General features: G+C 34.3%; 3 protein-coding genes across 3 annotated transcripts; 1 reads left to right on the forward strand and 2 right to left on the reverse strand.

Moving 5' to 3' along the window:
* Positions 1-1,432: 1,432 nt before the first annotated feature.
* On the reverse strand, positions 1,433-1,894 carry LOC127264820 (zinc finger protein AZF2-like). The gene has a single exon (XM_051294366.1). It carries the CDS (start codon positions 1,892-1,894, stop codon positions 1,433-1,435), a length of 462 nt encoding a protein of 153 aa, XP_051150323.1.
* A 5,512-nt stretch (positions 1,895-7,406) lies between these two features.
* On the reverse strand, positions 7,407-11,854 carry LOC127264939 (putative late blight resistance protein homolog R1B-16). The gene is made up of 4 exons (XM_051294548.1): positions 9,077-11,854; positions 8,097-8,199; positions 7,900-8,001; positions 7,407-7,649 (listed from the first exon to the last, which is right to left on the reverse strand). The coding sequence occupies exons 1-4, from the start codon at positions 11,788-11,790 to the stop codon at positions 7,614-7,616; spliced, it is 2,955 nt and encodes a 984-aa protein (XP_051150505.1). The 5' UTR covers positions 11,791-11,854; the 3' UTR covers positions 7,407-7,613.
* Positions 11,855-19,433: 7,579 nt separating this feature from the next.
* LOC127264821 (AT-hook motif nuclear-localized protein 16-like) lies at positions 19,434-20,180 on the forward strand. Its single transcript, XM_051294367.1, has one exon. The coding sequence runs from the start codon at positions 19,434-19,436 to the stop codon at positions 20,178-20,180; it is 747 nt and encodes a 248-aa protein (XP_051150324.1).
* Positions 20,181-22,203: the final 2,023 nt, after the last annotated feature.

The raw sequence follows: 22,203 nt of genomic DNA on the forward strand, positions 1-22,203 counted from the left end.
AGGTATTACAACAATTTTATATGGATAAATCTCACTCTCTGAGTACACCAATGGTAGTCAGATCCCTTGATCACAGTAAAGATTCATTTAGGCCAAAAAAAAAATGAAGAAATACTTGGCCCCGAGGTACCATATATCAGTGCTATTGGCTCATTAATGTACCGTGCAAATTGTACAAGACCAGATATATCTTTTTTCAGTGAATCTACTAGCCAGGTTTAGCGCATCCCCCACAAAACGCCATTGGAATGCTATCAAGCACATTTTTGGTTATCTGTAGGGGACTCATGACCTCGGTTTATTTTATTCGAGTGAATCTCGAAATGAATTAATTGGTTATGCTGATGCTGGTTATCTGTCTAATCCACATAAAGCAAAATCTGAAACTGGCTATTTATTTACTTGTGGTGGAACCGCAATCTCTTGGAGATCTGCTAAACAGACAATAACAACTACTTCTTCAAATCATGCTGAGGTTTTAGCAATTCATGAAGCTAGTCGTGAATGCGTTTGGTTGAGGTTCATGACTTGCCATATTCAGAAAAATTGTGGCTTGATTTTTGATGATGTATTACCTCCTATAATATTATTTGAAGATAATGCAACTTGTATAGCTCAGTTAAATGGAGGATATATAAAAGGCGATCGAACAAAGCACATATCTCCGAAATTTTTTTTCACTCACGATCTTCATAAAAGTGGTTTGTGCAACAAATTCGATCGTCTAAAAATTTTGCAGATTTGTTTACAAAGACGCTACCGACTCCAACATTCAACAAATTGGTGCAAGAAATTGGAATGCGTCGGATGAAAGACATCAATCAAGTAAAGTCCAAAACAGTGGAAATGTATTAATACATGAATGTTGTACTCTTTTTCCTTCACTATGATTTTTTTCCACAGGGGTTTTTCATAATAAGGTTTTAACAAGGCACATTCTTTGTATAACGCATTCAAGGGTGAGTGTTAAAATTTGCAACACCTACAAGGCAATACGTACTAGATACGTAGATGTTATATGTTGTTTATATGGATGCATTATATCCACCCATTCACCTATATGTTGCCTATATATATCTGTACATATGAATGAAGGAAATGGATAGAAGAATCATTTTACTGCATTACAATTTATCTCACACTACTCTCTCTTTATTACATTAACTATATATATTATATTATATACATAGATATATTAATATATACTACTATTAGATAGTACAATCATATGTATATATACATACTTACCAATAATAATATTATATTATTATTATTACATAACACAAATGAAATAATTAATTATTCCGTTGTATTTGAATTGAATAATAGAAGCCTAACAAACAAGCCTAGGCCTTCACTTTCTTTAGTCTCTCTCTATTTGTGATTCTAGACGAAACCGACTATTCTTCAGTGAAAATTTCCACTGACTGAATCAGTGGCGGCGGTAGCACCAGAATGACGAGCGGATAATCGATTTCCGGTAGTGCCTTATTCTCGGGATAGCAACAACAGCAGCATTGAGTTCCTTCCAGAAAGGGACGACATCTTCAAAAAAATAAGATATTTCCGAAAACTTGTTGAAATCAATATTGAGGAGGGGCTTCAATGAAGAAGAAGAAGAGATCGACCTAGCGGATGTGAAGGAATCTATTGTCTGTTGCCTTTTAGCTGCACGGGTGAGATTGACTTCGTAGTGCTTAAGCATAAGGAGACCTTTTCCTAGGGTACAATCTTCGTTGCAAATTGGGCATTTGTGGAGTCTCTCATTGGACATGAACGATAGGGATGGGGCATAAGACAAAGCTTGGGGATGATGATGGAGGGTTTTGTGACCAATATGGGCTTGACCCGTGGGGAAGCTTGCACCGCAAATGGGACACTTGTGAGGCCGCATTGATTCCCAGAAAATAAATATGGGTTTGGGGCGGTGCTTGGATTTTTGGCCGCCAAGGGATTGCGGTGAAGTGAAAACGGCGCCGTACTAATTGTGATTACACCTTTAAAAACGCTTATGAGATTTTGAATTAGTTGCAGTAATATGATGATTCTCCGCAATGTCTAGAAGCTTCCTAAATTCTTCGGTACGAAATATCTGTTTTCTGTCTGTGTGAGAGGATTCTATAGAAATGTCCATGTGATCAATAGATGATTACCGGAACCCATTATCAGCATCGATCACATCAAGTGAAGAGAAGATAATAAGAGAGTGAATATGAATTATGCGAGTAGGGTCTATATTTATACAAAATAAATTTAACTATTTGGCTGGAATTTATTTATTTTTTTTGATGATGTGATGATGTATCCCATGGTTTACCACCCACTCGTGGAATTGAATACCAAATTGATTTTTTCCCATGAGCATCAATTCCTAAATCAGCCAGCCTATTGAGCCAACCCGAATAAGGTGAATAAAATACGAAGGCAAGTGGAGGATCTACTAAGCAAATGTTGGATTCGTGAAAGTCTAAGTCTTTGTATTGTACCTGTCCTATTGGTGCAAAAAAAAAAAAATGGAGGTTGGCGCATATGTGTGGATTGCCGAGGCGTCAATGCTATAACAGTTAAGTATCATCATCCGATTCCTAGATTAGATGACATGCTTGATAATTTGTGTGGTTATGTAATTTTTTCAAAAATTGATTTAAAAAGTTACTATCACCAAATCCGATGAATCAAGATGATGAATGAAAAACTACCTTCAAGACTTCTTTTGGTCTATATGAGTGGTTAGTTATGCCATTGGACCTTACTAATGGCCCAAACACATTCATACGATTGATGAATCACATTTTAAAGAATTTTATGAATAAGTTTGTGGTAGTATACTTTGATTAAATACTTGTTTATAGTACTTCTATTGAAACACTTGCTGAACATTTACAAGTAGTTTTAGATATTTTACGGATTGAAAAGTTATATGCTAACTTAAAAAAATGCGACTTTTATGTCGAAAAGTGCAACTTTTTGGGTTTTATTGTAGGAAAAAATGGAGTATGTGTAGATCCTGTGAAGCTTGCAGCTATCCAAGAGTGACCCATATCTACAAGCGTACATAATCAGTTGCTATGGTCTTGCAAGTTTCTACCGTCGATTTGTGCCGAACTTCAGCACTATTGCAGCACCCTTAACTGTAATTAGCAAAAAAAAAAGGATAAGTTTGAGTAGAAAGGTGAACAACAAAATGCTTTTGATGCTTTAAAATTGAAACTTACATGTGCACTCGTACTTGCTTTACCTTATTTCTCTAAACTGTTTGAATTTGATTGTGATGCTTCTGGAATAGGTATTGATGCCGTCCTTTCTCAAGAAAAGAGACCCGTTGTATTTTTTTTAGTAAAAAGCTAAATGGCGCTGCCTTGAATTACTCAACATACGATAATGAATTGTACACCTTAGTGTGGGCTTTGCAAACATGACAACATTACTTACATCCTCGTAAGTTTGTTGTGTACACCGATCATGAATCTCTCAAGCATATCAAATCTCAAAGTAAGTTGAGTACGAGACACATCCGATGGATCTTTTTAATTGACACTTTTCCCTATGTTATTAAATACAAAAAGGTTAAGGAAAATATCATCGCGGATGCATTGTCACACATGTATGCTCTTGTTACCACATTTGAGTCTAAGCTATTAGGTTTTTCGTATTTGAAAGAATTATATGTAACTGATCCTGATTTCTCTGATATATTTGCTAAATGTAATCACATACATTTGAAAAATATCATGTACATGATGGGTATTTTCTGCGAGAAAATAAATTGTGCGTGCCTAAATGCTCTTCGAGAGAATGATTGATTTGGAAAAATCATTCTTAAGGTTTGTTGGGACACTTTGGTAGGAACAAGACACTTAATCTGCTGCAATAATATATTTTTTGGCCAAGAATGAAAGTTGAAGTTGAAGCCGCAATTCATCGGTGTATAACATGCCTCTATTCGAAGTCTACTGTTCATCCACATGGTTTGTATACTCCTCTACCTATTCCTGAATCGCCTTAGGTTGATATTTCTATGGATTTCATATTAGGTTAGCCTAGGAGTAGGTCTGGTAAAGATTCAATTTTTGTTATGGTTGATCGATTTTAGAAAAATGACACATTTTATTCCATGCACAAAAACCATTGATGCTTTGCATGTTGTTTCATTATTTTTCAAAGAAATTCTTAGATTGCATGGTGTTCCGCAATCCATCGTTTTTGATAAAGATTCTCGATTTTTAAACTATTTTTGGAAAATACTTTTGGGCTAAATTAAGTACAAAATTAATATTTTCCATATCACACCACCCACAAATTGATGGTCAAACTGAAGTTGTTAATCGAACTGTGGGTAGCTTGTTACATGTGTTAGTTAATGAGAATTTAAAGAGTTGGAAAGAATGTTTAGCTCATGCTGAATTTGCATATAACCGTACGATTCATAGCTCTACGAATTGTTCTCCATTTGAGGTTGTTTACTGTTGTTTAAAATGTTAACCCATTAACTCCTCCTGATCTTATGTCACTACCACGCAATGAACATGTTATTTTTTATGGCAGAAAAATGGCTGAATTTTTCCAACAATATCATTCATACTTTCGGGATCATCTACCAAAGGTAGTTGATAATTACGCAAAATAAGCTAACCGTGGGTACAAGAAAGTTATATACGAGATAAAAGATTGAGTTTGGCTATACTTAAGGAAGGAAAGATTTTCAGAATTGCGAAAATAAAAACTTACTCCCGTGACGATAGGCCATTTCAAATGTTGGAACACATTAATGATAATGCCTACAAACTTGAACTCCAGGTGAGTGCTAAGTTCATATTACTTTTAATGTTTCTGACTTAAGCCTTTTTTATGCAGCGGATGAATATCTTGGTTGGGAGAACAAGAAAGCTTTTCAAGAAGAAGGGAATGACGTGGACGTCCAATCTTCTAGGATTCAAATGCCCGTGGGACCCATCACTCAAAGCCGAGCTCATCAGTTTTAAGAATCCATCACTGCATTGATCCAACGATTTATCATGGAGAATTAATTTAAAGATGATTTTTGGAGACCATTTAGCCCTCACCTGACACTACTTCAATGGGACCCGCAAGAATTGGAATTGAAAGATTAAAAGAATCGTTCATTACTGAAGATTATCAAGAGAATTAAAAATTACGGAAGATAATCAAGACAATCATCACTTGCGGAAACTTTTAGAAGTTACCTTAATATAGATTTTCTTTTATTATAAGCTTTCATATATATAATTCTATATTTAGAACTTTCCTTATTATTTATTTTCTTATAGTTAGACTTACCTTTTGATTTGTTTTCTTTATAATTTTTTGCCTTTTATTTTCTCAAGAACCTTTATATAAGGTCTTTGCCTATTTTTGTAATGAGAACTTTTTACATATTGAATCACATTTCATTTTTATATTTTTCTAGTGTTATGGAGTGATTTTATCACATTTAGAGTCTCAAATCGGGTTTTTAGAGTGATTCCACCGGTTCGTGGCTTTCATTCATTTGCAATGAGATTTAGCCTATTGTTTGTATTTTAGCCTATGATTTGATTTCAGGTCCGAGACGTATTCTCGTGGTTGGTTATCATCTATACTAATTCACATTCTTTTCTTCTTCATTCTTTTTTATTTTTTCTCATCCATATTCCTGAATCCATTAGTTTTATTGAACTTTGTGGATAAGAATAATACTTTCCGTATAATTATACACAATCGGATGGTATCAGGAAGCCACTATACCATTAGTTTTTTCCTCTGAATTCTCCTCCCGTTGTATATTCTCCAATATCACCCTCGTGAGCTGCTGAAGAACATTGTGAGCTTCTCGAAGAAGGTCCTGAAGCTGTGGTTTCTTGCACTTGAATTCTTTGAGGGCCTGTCGGATAATCAGCTGAGAATCTTCTCGAATAACGACCTTCTCAACATCTTTGGCGACCAAGAATCGCAATACTAATAGTAGGGCCTCATATTCGGCTTGGTTGTTCATGACGCCTTGCGGAATTTGATGGGAAAAGCACCAAACTTCTCATTTTGGACTAGAGATTTCCACGCCTGCTTCGGCTGCTCTCGAGGTGCTAGACCCATTAAAAGTCACCAGCTAAGGTTCCAACCCCACAGAGTCCAAAGGAACGGTCTGAATCATCCCAGGATGTTCGGTCAAGAAATCTGCGATGACCTGTCCTTTCACGGCCTTAAGAGGCTGGTATGTTAATTCAAACGATGCTAATTTCAGTGCTTATTCAACTAAACGGCCTCGGAGGACTAACATGTTTAATAAATAGTGTAAAAGGTCGCTCTGTATATTACTTTACTTTCAATCGGCATAAAATATTCCTCTAATTTTGTGCATGCATTATATAATAAATAATTTTTTTCAGTACACGAATAACGAGTTTTAGCATTATTTAAGGTCTTACTAGGATAATAAATAGCTCATTCTCGACCTTCATCATCATCTTGGGCAAGGAGGCAGCCCGTTGTATCGTCGGTTGCGGCCTTGTACAGCTTCAGCTCCCTTATACTTATCAACAATATTAACACTTGAGGAGATGATAGCGCCTGTTTAATATGGTCCCTCACAACTCTTTATAAAAATAAAAATCAATCCCTCAACACTGGTCTTATATATATTGAATCTATGCACGGTCTTATATGAAAATACTGTTGCTACGACTAGTATTGAAAGATCTTGGATGTACAACAAAATGTATAATGTAATTTTGATTAGGAATATTATGACTGGAGTAGATGATTTAATATAAGATCAAACGGAAGATAAAGTGTCCATGTAAGTGTTGTGCGAATGCTCCATTTCTTCTGATCGAGGAGGTTAAGTATCATCTATACACTAAGGATTTCGTAAGACAGTACAAGCGATGGACATGTCATGGTGAAACACATGATGAGAGTGGTACCTCCCATCAGAGGTCCGAAAAATTGAAGCACACATCGATCCTAAAATAGTTAATTATGGATGTAAACCTATGAGTATACAAAATCTCAATGTGATTAATTGATATGATTATTGTCTATTTTTATAGCTCATTTAAAAATGGTGTCTCAATGAAAAAAATTAGAGGAATTTATAATCTGTGAATCATGTTAACCAAAACTCAAACAATCGGACTAAATTTGGTATAAATATCTTAGACAAAATTGAATTAAAAAAAAAAAAAACAAATCCTTAAATGACAATATATTTTTCATTGTATTTTCAAAAAAAAAAAAAAAAATAGATAATAAAAATTATGATCATCTTCACATACATGTTGACGATCTCATCAATCTTATTGAAACTATAAACTGAAGAACTCTAGAAATATATGACATAAAAAGATAACTTTATAAAATTCATTTTAATTACAATATGTTAATAATCTTAGTTCAACAAATAGCTTTATTATTAAAAGTAAAAAGTTAACAGTTTAGAACAACAACCATTTAAACAATTAAATTATGTTAAAATTGCTGTGTCACACATGATTAAAAAATTGACAGAAGACTCTATCGAATCACACAGATGACTAAGCAAATGAGTAACAAAATAATAAAATATTAATTGACATAATTTTTCACCTGCACAAGTGGATTTCATTTTAGAACAAAGCTCACCCAACAATGTCCATAATCCCAAGAGCCAAAATCTGTCGAGTTAAAACCATATAGAACAAGAATGTTATTCTCGATGGATAAAATTAATGTAATATGCAAAAAATAAAAATAAAATAAAATAAAATACAAATAGGTATATAAAATATTTAGTTTAATAATTTACTCAAGCATACGAAAAAAAAAAAAAATGAATGCTGCACAATCTAAAGTTTTTGAACTATTTTAGAGCATTCAAATCAAAGATCAAACTCTCAGAGCCATTCTAGTTTGTCTGTATCATACCTGGGCCATTAGTCCATCATTGCTGTCGTCGTTATCTTCGTCGTCGTCGTCGTCGTCATCATTGTCGTTGTGATCGCTGCCATAGTCCTCTGCATTGCATTTCTGGTTTCGAAGAGATGGTAGAAAAAAAGAATATATGGTGTCTTAAAACCAGAGTTTCTTTAGAAATACACACATAATTAATGTTTTTGAGGTACCTCAGATGGCGTCAATTCATCCAGACCATCGCCATCGGAGTCCTCCTCAGAAGCTGGAGATTCTTCATCATTGCTTTCGTGTTCCATGCTGGGGTTTTGAAATCTGTACAACAATCAGGAAAATACAAGTTCGTAAACATAAAGAATATATATATAGAGAGAGAGTGTTTGTCAATTAACGATTAGACGTTAGCTCATTCGGTTAACGGCTTGTATTAAAGTGTGCTGTAAAATAATAGTTTGATATTAGTTGTTTATACGTTAAATGACAATGAATGTCATTTTTATTTTATTTTTACAATATATAGTATATATAAATAAATCAATAATAATATCAATTTTATAAAATTTATAAAAGTAAATTTAAAAGTTAATTAAAAGTATATATTAACATAATTAATAAATATTATTCCCTCCATTTGGCTTCAAGGGTCTAGTTTACCTTTTGGTCATTGTACTTAACATTAAATATTTCTTTATATTTGTATAATTTTTTTGCACAAATTTCAGTATTATAACATACTAATAGAAATATTTTTGTTATTTTCCTTTAATTTGTACTACATTTTCATATAATAATAATTAATATTCAAATATCAACACGCAAAAAGTAAATGAGATCCTTAGAGCCGGACATACGTATTACGATAAGAAATATATTAATGCGTGTAAAATGAAAGATTAATTTTTAAGGTAAACACGGAATAAAAAAAATTAAAATGAAAGAGTTATTTTGAAACCCTGAGATATACTACGATTCAAAAAGCTAATTTACCGAACACTGAGTTGTTTTCCAAACACCCCATAGTGAATGCATGAATTTGAAATTTGAATCGCTAACATATACTATGTTTCAAAAAGTTAATTTATCGAACATTGAGCTGTTCCCAAAACACCCCATAGTCAATCCATGAATTTGAAATTAAAGCTTAACGATGAAATTAAAGAAAAAGATATCGATGAAATGATCTATATCTTACCCTGTGTCGACCATAAAATTGTCCCCTTCCAGCTCTGCACCTGATAGTTTGCTATCTCTTCCAAGAGTTACTCTAGCTTCAAGTTTATCATTTCCCAACTCCTGTTGCTCCTGAACAATCTCCTTAACTGAAATGACTAATGTATCCGAGCAATCGCTTAATTCGATCAGCCACAGTGTCGATATGTCTCCGATCTCCATAGGTATTTCCTTCAAATCACGCGTATTATAAAGAATAAGTTGCTCGAGGCGCGGGAAATGTGTTTTATCGGCATTCCAATGTCTAAGGCCACCAATGCCGTGCATTATGAGAATTTTCAGTCGAAGAAATTCCCCGTCCACCGGATCCCACATTCGCCCTCGAAACGAATTCATTTTCAGTTCAAGCTCTTCAAGAACCGGTAGCGAACCGATCACACTCATATCTTTCCATAAGAGTCGACAGCCCCTCAAAGACAACTTCCTAAGGGAATGTGGTAAGTTTTCCAGACTTTGTAGCAACTCATTTCTAGCTGGAGGATAGAAGAAAGTGCATACAAAGGATTCGAGGTTCTGCAAACGATGAATGTTGTGGAAACTGTATTCCGACAACTTCTTGCGCTTGCCAAACTTTGCGTTGTACCATAGCCCCAATTTCTTCGTATTCGGAATTTTCTTCATGATCCCTTCCCCAAGTCTGAAGTTTAACAATTGTTGTAATGTCTGCAAATGTTGTAAGATAGTGTCATCTTCTTGTTCTTGTTCGTCCAATGCTGGTTCAGGGAGAGAAATAATTTCGAATTCAAGATGACGAAGATGAGGCAGTTTCCAAATCTCGGGCGTCCCATTCGGAGAATGCATGTAGTTCTCTATGGCTAGAAGCTGGAGATTTCCCAAGAGACCTACCGACGACGCCAACATATTCATAAACTCCTCGTCGGGTTTACAAGATAGGTACCGCAAATTCACTAGATCAAACAAAACCTTCGAGATGGATTCGCGCTTTATTACTTCTTCGTCGTGATAATCGCCGATTACAAAAAATACCCTCAACAATTTGAAAGTAGGAGATCCCATCACCCTTGACAATCCCTCGTAATTCTGCACAATAAGTGTACGAGGATTTGGTGCTGATAGCAATGAATCCATAAGATACGGGTATTCCTCTGCTTTCGACGTGTTTAGCATCACGGCAATGCGGCGCTGATGATTCATGCTCGGGGGATTAGTAAGGTGAGCCGATGTTATTACACATAGGAAATTCTCCTTTACAGCCTCCTTCAAGCAAAACTCTCTCAAAAGATCATGGATGCCACAAGATTCGACTTTCCTCTGAGAACTCATGCGCCGAACTGTAATGAGATTTCTTGCAAGAAGATCCCATAAGTATACTTCAGCAATGTCTTCCAAGCTTTTCCCTTCAGCTGGTATTAGAAAACCTTCGGAAATCCATAATTTGATGAGCTTCGAAACCGGAATAGAATAATCTTCCGGAAAAACTCCCATGTAAAGAAAGCACGGTTTCAAGTGAACGGGTAAGTGATTATAACTCAACGATAATATTTCGAGACAACGTGAACTCTCATCCAATTGTATAGCAGCGCCGGATAGTTTGGCGACATGCTCCCAATAATTTCTTTCATTCGACGTCGCAAGTAATCCTCCAATGACTACAATCGCTAGAGGAAGTCCTTTACAACTTCGCGAAATCTTCTTACCACTCTGCGCCAATTCGAGAGGACAAACATTATTTTCGCCAAACACGGCTCTACAAAGTAATTTCCAGCTGTCGGCTTCGTCTAACGGCTTCATCATTACACAAGAAGCTCCTGCATCTATGGCAAAAGTGAGAAGCCTTGTTGTCACCATAATTCGACTTCCATTATCATTGTTGGGAAAGAATCTTTGTATCTCATTCCATGCTTCAATGCTCCAAATGTCGTCAAGAACAATCAAATATCTCCGGCCGAAGAGCCTTCTATGTACTTGATCTCCCGAACTTTCATCATTCCCCGAATACTTTTCCCCAGAAATGGCTTGAAGAATTTTCTCAGTGTTATAATCTTGAGATACCGTTACCCAAGCACGAATATCAAAATGTTGCGCTATATCCTTGTCGTTGTAGATAGTTTTAGCAAGCGTAGTCTTACCCGACCCGCCCATCCCTATTAGTGGTATAACAGCTCGGCGAGAAACTCCCCGTGTAAGATTATTGACTACTTTAATTCTTTCATCCTCAAATCCGACAAGTACTTTAGCATTCGAAGAATCAGTGGAAGTCGAGCATGTCGCCGGATGCGGCTCATTAATTTCTGGCATTTGGCCATGTGTGGGCTCACTCGATGATCCTGACAACATCGGACTAATTCCAGCAGCTTTCTTCAGCAGCACCTTCTCCTCGATCAAATCCATCTCATGTATTATTTTCTCTAAATCTTCGCACAGGAGAGCAGATCTGTTCTTGTTTCGACAGGAGTCAACAGGTAGAACTTGATCAACAACATAAGACTCGATTGCATCCTCGGCTGCATAAGCTGCATCGGCAATCTGCTGCTCCAAATGCTCTGCTCCCTTCTGCCCACTTTGAAGAAATTTGACAAGGAAATCGACCCTTTGCTGCAGATCCTCAATGAGTCCTCTGTCGTCGATGATGATCCGACGGTGAGGATGATATCTTGGATTCTTTTCCATGGTGATGGTGTTCATAAGCGAAGCCAGAGCTGCGTAAGCTGCCATTGCAAAGCAAGCAACACAGTTTGTTCCAATTCAACTCAAGAGACGTAGAGAGTGATCGAAGAAGTTCTTGCAGTTGACTTGCCAAGACAAGACGAAACAACTTGGGATGAATATATACATACAAATATAACACATAGAAGCACATGCCTTCACGTTTCCAAATAATAATGGTAGAATGAATAAAATACATTTGGTTAATAATATATTTAAACACACGATGCATGCAGTTTCGCTATTCTATTTAATTTCCACAGCATAGCATGTGCACCAAGAAGTCATGTAATAGTATAAATGAAAGAAATATTATTGTTTTCTGGCATCCAAGGTATGTATAAGAACCAAAATATTCATAATTCATTTTAAATTGAAAATCAAAATAAATTTAAAAGGAAAGAAATTCATATTTATGGCGAAAAAGAGATAATTTGTTAACGTTATTGTCGTCAATAGTCTGTTGTCTGAAAAAAAATACGTATAAAACAATACAATATCCTAAATAAAATTAAATATAAAATATTAAATAATGTGAATCATTAAATTCAAATATCACATAATCTCACAATTTATAATTAGATTAAAAATCATTATTCATAAATTTGTAGGTGCAAAATTATAATTCTCAACGGGTTTGGAAATTTTATATTATTAACTCATTCCAGTTGTAAGAGTCTATTAACTTTTTGGGGATGATCTTTTAATATAAATTATTATATCAAAATATAGTACAAATTTAAAAAAATTACAAAAATATTTTAAGTATAATAACGCAAAAGGTAAATGAAATTCACTTGAAATCTCATGCAACTTTTAGAAGATTCTGTGCAATAATTTTTAAAATATATACAATTTTTAAATCATGAAAACATACGGTGGAAACTATCTAAACCAATGTGTATTATAAGTAAAGTTTTCTAATTGAGTATTAAGTTGATTTTTTTTTTTTCTTTCTTGATATATTTATTTTCTTCGTTTCTCTTATGTATATGTCATAAAATTTCTGAGTGGAAAGGTTTCAATACCGTAAGAAGATGAAGTTGTAATTCAAGGAGTTAGAAAAGATGGATTATATTACTTGTTGGGGGAGTCGGTCACTGCAGAAAGTAATGTGACTAACTGCAAGAATCTTAATATGATCTGGCATGCAAGACTTGGCCATATAGAGGAAAAAGGTTTGACGAAGCTGATTAAACAAGGGAAGCTAAAAGGCAGCAAACCCTCTGGAATGGAATGGAAGTGTGTGAGGACTGTATTTTTGGAAAATCTAAAAGAAAGCCATTTCCCATGGCAACTCACACTTCTAAAGGCATACTAGAGTACATTCACTTGAATCTTTGGGGCCCATCCAAGGTGTTAACAAAAGGAGAGGCAAAATATTTCATGACTTTCATTGATGATTTCTCAAGGAAGTTGTAGGTGTATCTACTAAAGACAAAAGATAAAGCTTTCATGAGGTTCAAAGAGTGGCTTGCAAATGTAGAAAACAAAACCGGGAAGAAAGTCAAAACACTATAGAACGGATAATGGACTTGAGTTCCTCTCAAAAGAGTTTTTGAAATTCTATAAATCAAGGGGGATATCAAGACATAAAACTGTTCCGAGAACCCCCCAACAAAACAAAATAGCTGAGAGAATGAATAACACATTACTAAATACGGTCAGATCCATTCTCAGTAGCTCAGGTCTGGCAAAGTCCTTTTGGGGAGAATTGGTTTATACATCTGCTTACCTGATTAACAGATGCCCTAGCATAGTTTTGAACTTCAAATCTCCTAAAGAGTTGTGGACTGGAGTGTCTCCATCATTTGATCATTTAAAGTCAGTAGGCTGTCTGGCTTATGTGCATGTTAAGCAAGAAAAATTGGAGCCAAGGGCTTTTAAATAAGTCTTCATAGGGTATCCCCCAAGAGTCAAGGGGTATAAACTTTGGCTTTGCAAAGAACAAAGGTCCATAGTGAGTAGAGATGTAACTTTCCATGAGAGTATATATCTTATGAAGATACAAGATGGAGTTATAAAAGAAGGGTCATCCGAAGAAACTCATGAAAAAGTTATAATGGAGGTTCCAAATCAGCTATTACAAGAAACTGATACACTAACACCTATTAGTACTTCATAACAACTAAGTACTTATCAATTAGCAAGAGACAGAGGTAGAAGGCAGATTATCCCACCTTTGAGGTATAGAGAATGAGATCTAATGGCTTTTGCACTATTTGTTGCTCTTTAGGTGGAGAATTATGAGCCAAAAACATACATAGAAGCTGTTACATGCACCGAGAAGGAAAACTGGATTGTGGCAATTCAAAAGGAACTTGAGTCACTCTTGAAGAACCAAACTTGGGTGATTGTAAACAAACCTAAGGGGCAGAGACTGATTGGTTGCAAGTGGCTATTCAAGAAGAAGTTTGGGGTATATAAATCGGATCAAGTGAGATATAAAACGAGGCTAGTTGCAAAAGGATTCTCACAGAAGACAGGAATGGATTACACAGAGAATTTTTCACCCGTAGTTAAACATTGTTCCATAAGTTTACTACTAGCTTTGGTAACACAGTTTGACTGGGAATTGCACCAAATGGATGCTATTACGACATTTCTACATGGGAACCTTAAAGAAGAAATATTTTTGCAAATTCCAGATGGGTTTCAAGTGAAGGATGTAGAATAGAAAGCGTGCAAACTTCAGAAGTCATTATACAGGTTAAAACAATCACCAAGATAGTGGAATTTGAGGTTTGATCACTATATTACATCATCTGGTTTCAAAAGAAGCTGCCATGATAGTTGTGTTTACTATAAGCATGAGAGTAAGGTATCTGTATTTTTACTTTTATATGTGGACGATATGCTCATAGCAAGTAATTCTATGGAAGGAATATTGGACACTAAGGACATACTAAGATCTGAGTTTAGTATGAAGGATTTAGGAGAAGCTAAGGTAATCCTAAGAATGAAGATACAGAGGAACAAAGTACATGGTATCACTAAACTCTCTCAAACTTCATATTTGGAGAGGTGTTGTTGAGATACAATATGAACTTGTGAAAGTTAGTAAGTACGCCAATTAAGCAAGGTTTGAAGCTAAGTGCAAATCATCAGCCTAAGACAGAGTCAGAAAGCAAGTATATGCCAGATATTCCATACTCTAGGGTTGTTGGGAGTCTCATGTATTCCATGGTTTGTTGTAGGCCGGACCTTGCTCATGCTATGAGTGTTATCATCAGATTTATGATCAATCCAGGCAAGCTTCATTGGGAAGCAGTTAAATGGGTGCTAAAGTATGTGAGGGGCAGAACCAGAAAGGGCTTAGTTTTCAAGAAGACAGAAGAAATTTCAGAGCCTCTAGTCGGATTTGTAGATGCAAACTATGCATCAAATCTAGATACAAGGAAGTCATTGACTGAATATGTGTTCACTCTTTATGGTACAACCATAAATTGGAAGACCACTCACCAAAATGTGGTTGCACTTTCGACTACATAATCAGAGTTTATGGCCCTTACTGAAGCTATTAAAGAAAGCTTGTGGTTAAGAGGTTTATCAGCTGAGTTTGGAGTAAGACAAAAGAGTGTGACAGTGCATTGCGATAGTCAGATTGCCATACACTTAGCCAAGTATCAAGGTTACCATGATAAAACCAAACACATAGGTGTGAGGTTGTATTTTGTGAGAGACCTTGTGGAAAAGGAAGAAATAAAAATTTTGAAAATTCATACCGATGTAAATCCTGCATATAGTTTCACTAAGGCACTTCCATCTTCAAAATTTGAGATGTACCTTAAATTGATTGGTGTAGTATGATTGGAAGGTGTTTCAGCTTCAACTGGAGGTGGAGTTGAGGCAGACTGGTTAAGTTATCGGTTGAGTTGGTTAAAGGGAGGATCACAGTATTTTCATCATGAGCTAAAGGTGGAGATTGATAGGATTTGAGCTCAGATTCACAGCTAGGATGTAAGTAAGATGAGCTGTAGAGATAATATGAGTTTACATAAATGAAAGAGAAGATTGAACGTTGTTGAGAACGGTTTCAACGGTTACTTTCTGTTTTTTTGTTTTTTTGTTTCTGTATTTGATTTGCGAATTGAATGCAAATTGGTGAAAATACAAAAAAGAAGGGTCTGTAAACCTATCCAAGATGATAGAGTAACTGTGACTTTGTGATCTTTAATTCAGTTGTTCAATTGATTGTGATCTGTGCGTTTTGTGTTGATTAGATCCGTATGTATTCTATGAAAAAGGGAGATTAGTGTGGTGTGTGAGTTGTAGTTTGTGGTGTTGCTTCAATAGTTTTCTTCTTAATCTTGATATATATAACTACCAGAATTTTGGTCTTTTGCCTCGGAAAGAGTTTCAAAATTAATTCCGATAATACTAAAACTTAATATAAATAATATTAAATATTTTTTATTTTAATAGTTTTGGGAATTTTAAGACTATTTTTTTATATAATATTATTTAATTTAATAGTTCCGAGACTGTTTATTATATAATGATTTTATTTTTATCAGTTTCGAAAATTCCGAGGTTATTCCGTGACTATTGCTATAAGGTTCGTAATTTTCCGTGTCTATTTTAAATGGTCTCGGAATTTTTGAAATTTTATTATATATATATTATTGTCTTTTAACAAAAAAGGCTTCGAAGTTTTCGAGTCTATTAATTGGTCTCGGAAATACCGAGGTTGTTTTTTATGTAATGATTTATTGTAACAGTTTCGGAAATTTTGAGGCCATTCCATGACTATTGTTATAAGGTTCAAAATTTTTCGAGTCTATTTAAAATGATCTTGAAATTTCTGAAACTTTATTATATATATTATTTTTTTTAAATAAAAAAAGTTCGAATGTTTTCAAATCTATTAATTGGTCTAAGAATTTCCGAAGCTTTAGTAATATTATTTATATTTCATTAATACAAATTTTGGAATAGTTTCTAAGTTTCCGAACCTTTATATATATTTATTTTATTTTAATAAGAAGGTCGAACTTGTTTTCAAAAATTTTGGAAATTTCGAATCTATTTAAAAAAGTCTCGAAAATTTCAAACTTTTATTATATATATTTGTTTTATTTCAATAAAAAGGTTCAGAAAAATCAGAACCTATTTTAAAAGGTATTAGAAATTTCAAATCTTTATTATTTATATATTTTTTAATTTAATAAAAAAAACTTTAAAATTTTCCGAACATATCAAATAATTTAAATTCATTCGTCATTTATACTCTCCTCCTTAACTAAAATAACCTATACTCTCCCCCTTAACTAAAATAACCTAAAACTATTTTTAAAAATAAATAAATAAACAAAATTATCCCTACCGCCACCTACCCTTTCCCCTTTTCAAAATATAGGGTGTGTTTCTTTACGAGAGTTCCAGGAATTTGAGTTTGGTTTTTATTTAAATTTTGGGATGTGTTTGGATTTTGTTGTTTCTTTTGTATTTGAGTTTGGTTGGTGTTTGGGAGTTTTTGATGTGTATTGATTTGATGGATAATGAATAAAATAATATAAATGTATATTAAATTTAATTGATAAAATTTATATATTATGATTTGATTATAAATTTATATTATATCCAACATATATATTTAAAATTTTCAATAATAAAAATAAATAAAATTATATTTATTTGTATTATTAAAAATTTTAATCTCTACAAAATGACATATATATATATATTGTATGTTTATTTTCTCTTATAATTATAATAAATATTTCTTTACCCTAATTTTTCCAAGTTTTACTATTTGGATTATACGATTTTTTCAAAAAAATACAGTTTTTCCTCTACAAAACATCCTATCAAAGATTATTTTAATACCAAATCCAAACTAAAATTTCTCAAACTCAACCAGGAATTAAAATTATATTTTAATTTTAAAAAAGAAAATTGTAAAAGGCTGCAAGCGTTGCAGCAGTGCCGGCCAAGAGGGGACAAGAAACTTGCTTGCGGAAACATACCCTATAATTACTTCCCCCTCTTAAAAAACTAAAATAATTTCTTCCCCAGAACCTTCTCTCTTCCTTTATTTTTTCTTCTTCTACTCTTATGGGTGTTTGTTTTCGAGAATGAAATTGAAAAAAAAATTGTAGAGAAAATAAATTGAGTAGGTAATTAGAATTAATTATCTTATTTGATAAAATAGATAATTTAGTTGAAAAATGTAAAAAAACGCAACTATTTGAATGAATAGAATAAAAATAAATGATTAATTCAACAAAAAAAACAGTTTTAAAATTCATAAAGAAATATTATTAATGACTATTTTTTTAAAAAAATATAAATTATATACGATCTTTTGTACGATAACATTTTAGTACAATTTTTTAAAAAATTGTAAAAATAAAATACTTAGAATAATAAATTAAATATAATTTTTGTAAAATTGAAATAATATAATTTTAAAAATTATAAAAATTGAATAATACTCCCTCCGTCTCAAATGCAACATTTCCTTTTTGGCATGTCTCAAACACCCTGCAACATTTCCAAAATAGAAAATAATTAATTATACTTAATGTCTGCCCATATTTTATCCCTTCCCATCATCAAATAAAAAAATAAAATGTATATTTTTTTCTCCGTCGCATCACCTAATTTCTAAATTATCCTATATAATACTACCCACCTAAAAATTCATTCCAAAAGTAAATGTTGCACCTTGTTTGCGACGGAGGGAGTACATTATATAGGAAGTGCAAATGATTTTCACGGAGTTATCCGAGAATGCTTAGGATATTAATTAGACTAATAAATATTGTACTAATTAATTCTAATAAATACATAAATATAGCCGACAATATATAATATTATTTAATACAATTCATATCATATGTTGCACATTATATTTCACATGTGTGTTACGAAATTATGTATTTACATTAATTATTGTTATATATATTGTTAGTTCATTGTATTTATATTACTTTTACATATAACTTGTTGTGTTGATTTATATATTATATATATCTACAATTCATACATCATTTGCACTATAATCGCCCTCAAAATAATATAACACCAAACCCTATATTGCTCCTACATATGAAGTATATATACATCCAAAACAACACTAATTAAGCTCTATGTAACTAATCCATCCACTAGCTCCAACCCATGCATGGTGATATATACATATATATACATGGAAAAATTGCAAAAAATATCTCACATTTATATCATATTATTACTTTTATCCTGTGTTTATCTCTCTGGTAAAATATATCTCACATGTTTACAAAACTCGCTATTTATGTCTTTTGTCTACGCGCCCTTACACGCAATCACACACGGCCACGTGCGGCCAAATGATTGAAATAATGATTTTTACAAACATGTGAGATATATTTTGTCAGCGAGATAAATATAGGGCAAAAATGATAATGAAGTATACCGTGTGGATATTTTTGCAATTTTCTCATATACATATACATAGATATATAGTAATGATTGTTGGGAAAGGCAATTTACATGAAACATAAAATCAGTTACAAGTTAGGAAAGCCCATGAATCATGCTTCACTAATCTATAATTTCCCTCACTTAACCTTATCCTAATCCCCAATCATATCAAACCCTAATTTCTCTCTGCATAAATATGGCCCCCACTACCCATTCTCCTATCCTACTTAAACCCCCCAACTATGGCCGGACCAGCGGAGGCAGTCCTGGACCAAGCTCCCGAGCTCAACAATTCCGCCAGAGCCATGCTCATGGTCCCCAAGCTCCCGAAGCCCGTCCCCGAAGAACCCACCCGCCGGCCACGTGGCAGACCCGCCGGCTCCAAGAACAAGCCGAAGCCGCCGATCATCATCACCCGCGACAGCGCCAACGCCCTCAAGGCCCACGCCATGGAAGTTTCCTCCGGCTGCGACGTCGGCGACTCCCTCCTCAGCTTCGCCCGCCGCAAGCAGCGTGGCGTCTGCGTCCTCAGCGCCACCGGCTGCGTCACCAACGTCACGCTCCGGCAGCCGCCGTCTTCCTCCGGTTCGATCGTTACCCTCCACGGCCGGTTCGAGATTCTTTCCCTGGCCGGCTCCGTGCTGCCCCCGCCGGCCCCGCCGGGGGTCGCCGGACTCACGGTGTACCTTGCCGGAGTCCAGGGTCAGGTCGTCGGCGGCAGCGTCGTCGGGGCGCTGGTTGCTTCCGGGCCGGTGGTGATCATGGCTGCAACCTTCATGAATGCCACCTTCGACCGGCTGCCGCTGGAGGAAGACGATATGGTCGGCGGCGGCGGCGGTGGAGGTGTCGGTGGGCAGCAGCAGTTTCAGAATAACCGTCAGCGCCACCACATCGATGTGCCCGACGGTCAGGTTTATGGAATCACTCAGAATTTGCTGACGAATGGGGAGGGCTACGGTTGGGCCACAGGCCGGGCCGGGCCTAAATAATGGGATAATTGGATTAATTAATATAATAAAATAATATAGGCGAGGGATGATAAATTCTATGAAAATGTAATTTATATATTTATGGGTAAATGTGATTCATTGTGTTGAGTGTAATTATTACGCAATGATGGGTAGACCGGACCATAAACACTGTAACTTATTATTCTACATGTCTTAATTCTTTATTACTAATTAAGTTTATGTTGTTACTTAATGGAATGTGATTTTCGTTTAGCATTTGTAATATCTTCATTTTATTAACAAACCTTAAACATCTTTTCATCAATATTTAATAAGGGGTGGGATCTGTTGCTGATCCATCATCGTCAACACAGGTTTACTAGGCTTTTATATTGTAAATCATAAGTTGATGGTTTGTATTATTTAAGGAGAATAGTGTAATTTAACCAACAGGGTTTTGTATAATCTCTTTCATCGTCTCACGCCTTCAATTTCCTCTCACGCAATTTGGCGCAACAAAAATATCGATGATGGACGAGATCGATTGTAACCGGTGGAGACTCTAACTATTTTCGGCTCCCGTAGAGAGTCCTGAAATTTTTAAAAACAGATTTGCAAATGCATAATTTTAAAATCATAAGACTTTCGGGTACCATTCAAGTTGAATGTACCTGAAAAACGTGGGTCGGTAGATTATATCTACGACATGAGAAAAATCAGATAATGTCTACAACTTTTATTGTGCGTATGCACATAATAGGGAGTTTTCACTTATGATTAAAATACAGAAAAAAATTCAAAAGGGATCTGTATCAAATTCAATACATTGAATATTGTTCCACCGAAGGAGAGTACAAAAAAGACAACAATTTTGAAATCAGATCAAACTAAATCTAGAAGAATCCAGCAAATTAGGTAACATCAAGATAATACACCGTAATCATGAGACGGGAAGAGACTGTAATTCAAAGATAAGTCTTCAACTGGACAGACAAAATGGAGGATACAAAGTAACATACTTTGAATACAACAACAATCACGATCTATATTTTAGAAAACACAAGTGCATGCTTGTAATAAACCGAATAGCAGCCGGAGTGAAGAAAAAATGTGGGATTTATAAATAACTTAAAAAATCACATGATGAAAAAAATATATATGGTGAATACATATAATTTTTTAGTGTTTGATCAGCATGTACTATATTAAAGAAAATATTTTATTGATTACATAAAAATATATTATTATATTGTGAATAGTATTTTTATTGTTTACAATCAAGATTATCTACGGTTATCTTCAATAATAAATACTTGTTATACTAGAAGTCAAAAAATATATTATTGTTCTATAATTAGCATATTGTTCTATTTATCTTCTAAAACCAGCATTTAAACGTAATATTCAAATATAATTGTACATAATTCAATTTAATCATTCTTTGTCAATACTATTCACAATAATATTTTTTACAGAAAACGCATTCTAAGCGTGTTTTCCATAGATTTATCAAAACGAATAATAAAAGTATGTAAACTTCACATTCAATCCATCGTATTTAACAATAAATTCGCATTCAATTCATCCATTTAATCCATCATATGCAACAATTTATTCAATTCATCATATACTGATACAATCAATTTCTCCTTCACATGTCAACATGTTTCATTGCATTCATTTTAATACATTTTTTATTTGGTTCAGCATTAGCGTTTTCTCTTTCTTCAAATGAATTTTTTGTTTTTTTTCATCAAAAACAACCTTTAACTTCTCTTTCGTGTGGTTAACCGTTTGATTCTCCTCTTGTAATAAGAATTGGACACAAAATATGTTTTCTCATTCTATCCAAAATCTCAAGTTTTTCAAGTTGTTCACATGCATTTTCACTCAATCTAAGGGGCCAATACGCCATATAAAATATTGAGAAGAGTTCACAACTTTGGATATCCAGTTATTTCATACATGGAGACGCCTCAACTGAATATTCAGTAACCTAACGTGTATCTAGTAAAAACGATTTTTGAAATTTTTTTGAAAATAATAAAAATGTCTCTCAAAG

The sequence above is a fragment of the Andrographis paniculata genome, unplaced genomic scaffold (assembly GCF_009805555.1).
Source record: "Andrographis paniculata isolate CXL003 unplaced genomic scaffold, ASM980555v1 Contig71END, whole genome shotgun sequence".
Classification (NCBI taxonomy): Eukaryota; Viridiplantae; Streptophyta; class Magnoliopsida; order Lamiales; family Acanthaceae; genus Andrographis; species Andrographis paniculata.

Excerpts from the sequence above, each read along its gene's own strand:
- LOC127264820 (XM_051294366.1), bottom strand. The coding sequence starts at position 1,894 with ATGCGGCCTCACAAGTGTCCCATTTGCGGTGCAAGCTTCCCCACGGGT.
- LOC127264939 (XM_051294548.1), bottom strand. The coding sequence starts at position 11,790 with ATGGCAGCTTACGCAGCTCTGGCTTCGCTTATGAACACCATCACCATG. Across the intron at positions 8,002-8,096 it reads ATGAATTGACGCCATCTGAG|AAATGCAATGCAGAGGACTA; the intron begins GTACCTCAAAAA and ends CTTCGAAACCAG. Across the intron at positions 7,650-7,899 it reads ATGATGGACTAATGGCCCAG|ATTTTGGCTCTTGGGATTAT; the intron begins GTATGATACAGA and ends TTAACTCGACAG.
- LOC127264821 (XM_051294367.1), top strand. The coding sequence starts at position 19,434 with ATGGCCGGACCAGCGGAGGCAGTCCTGGACCAAGCTCCCGAGCTCAAC.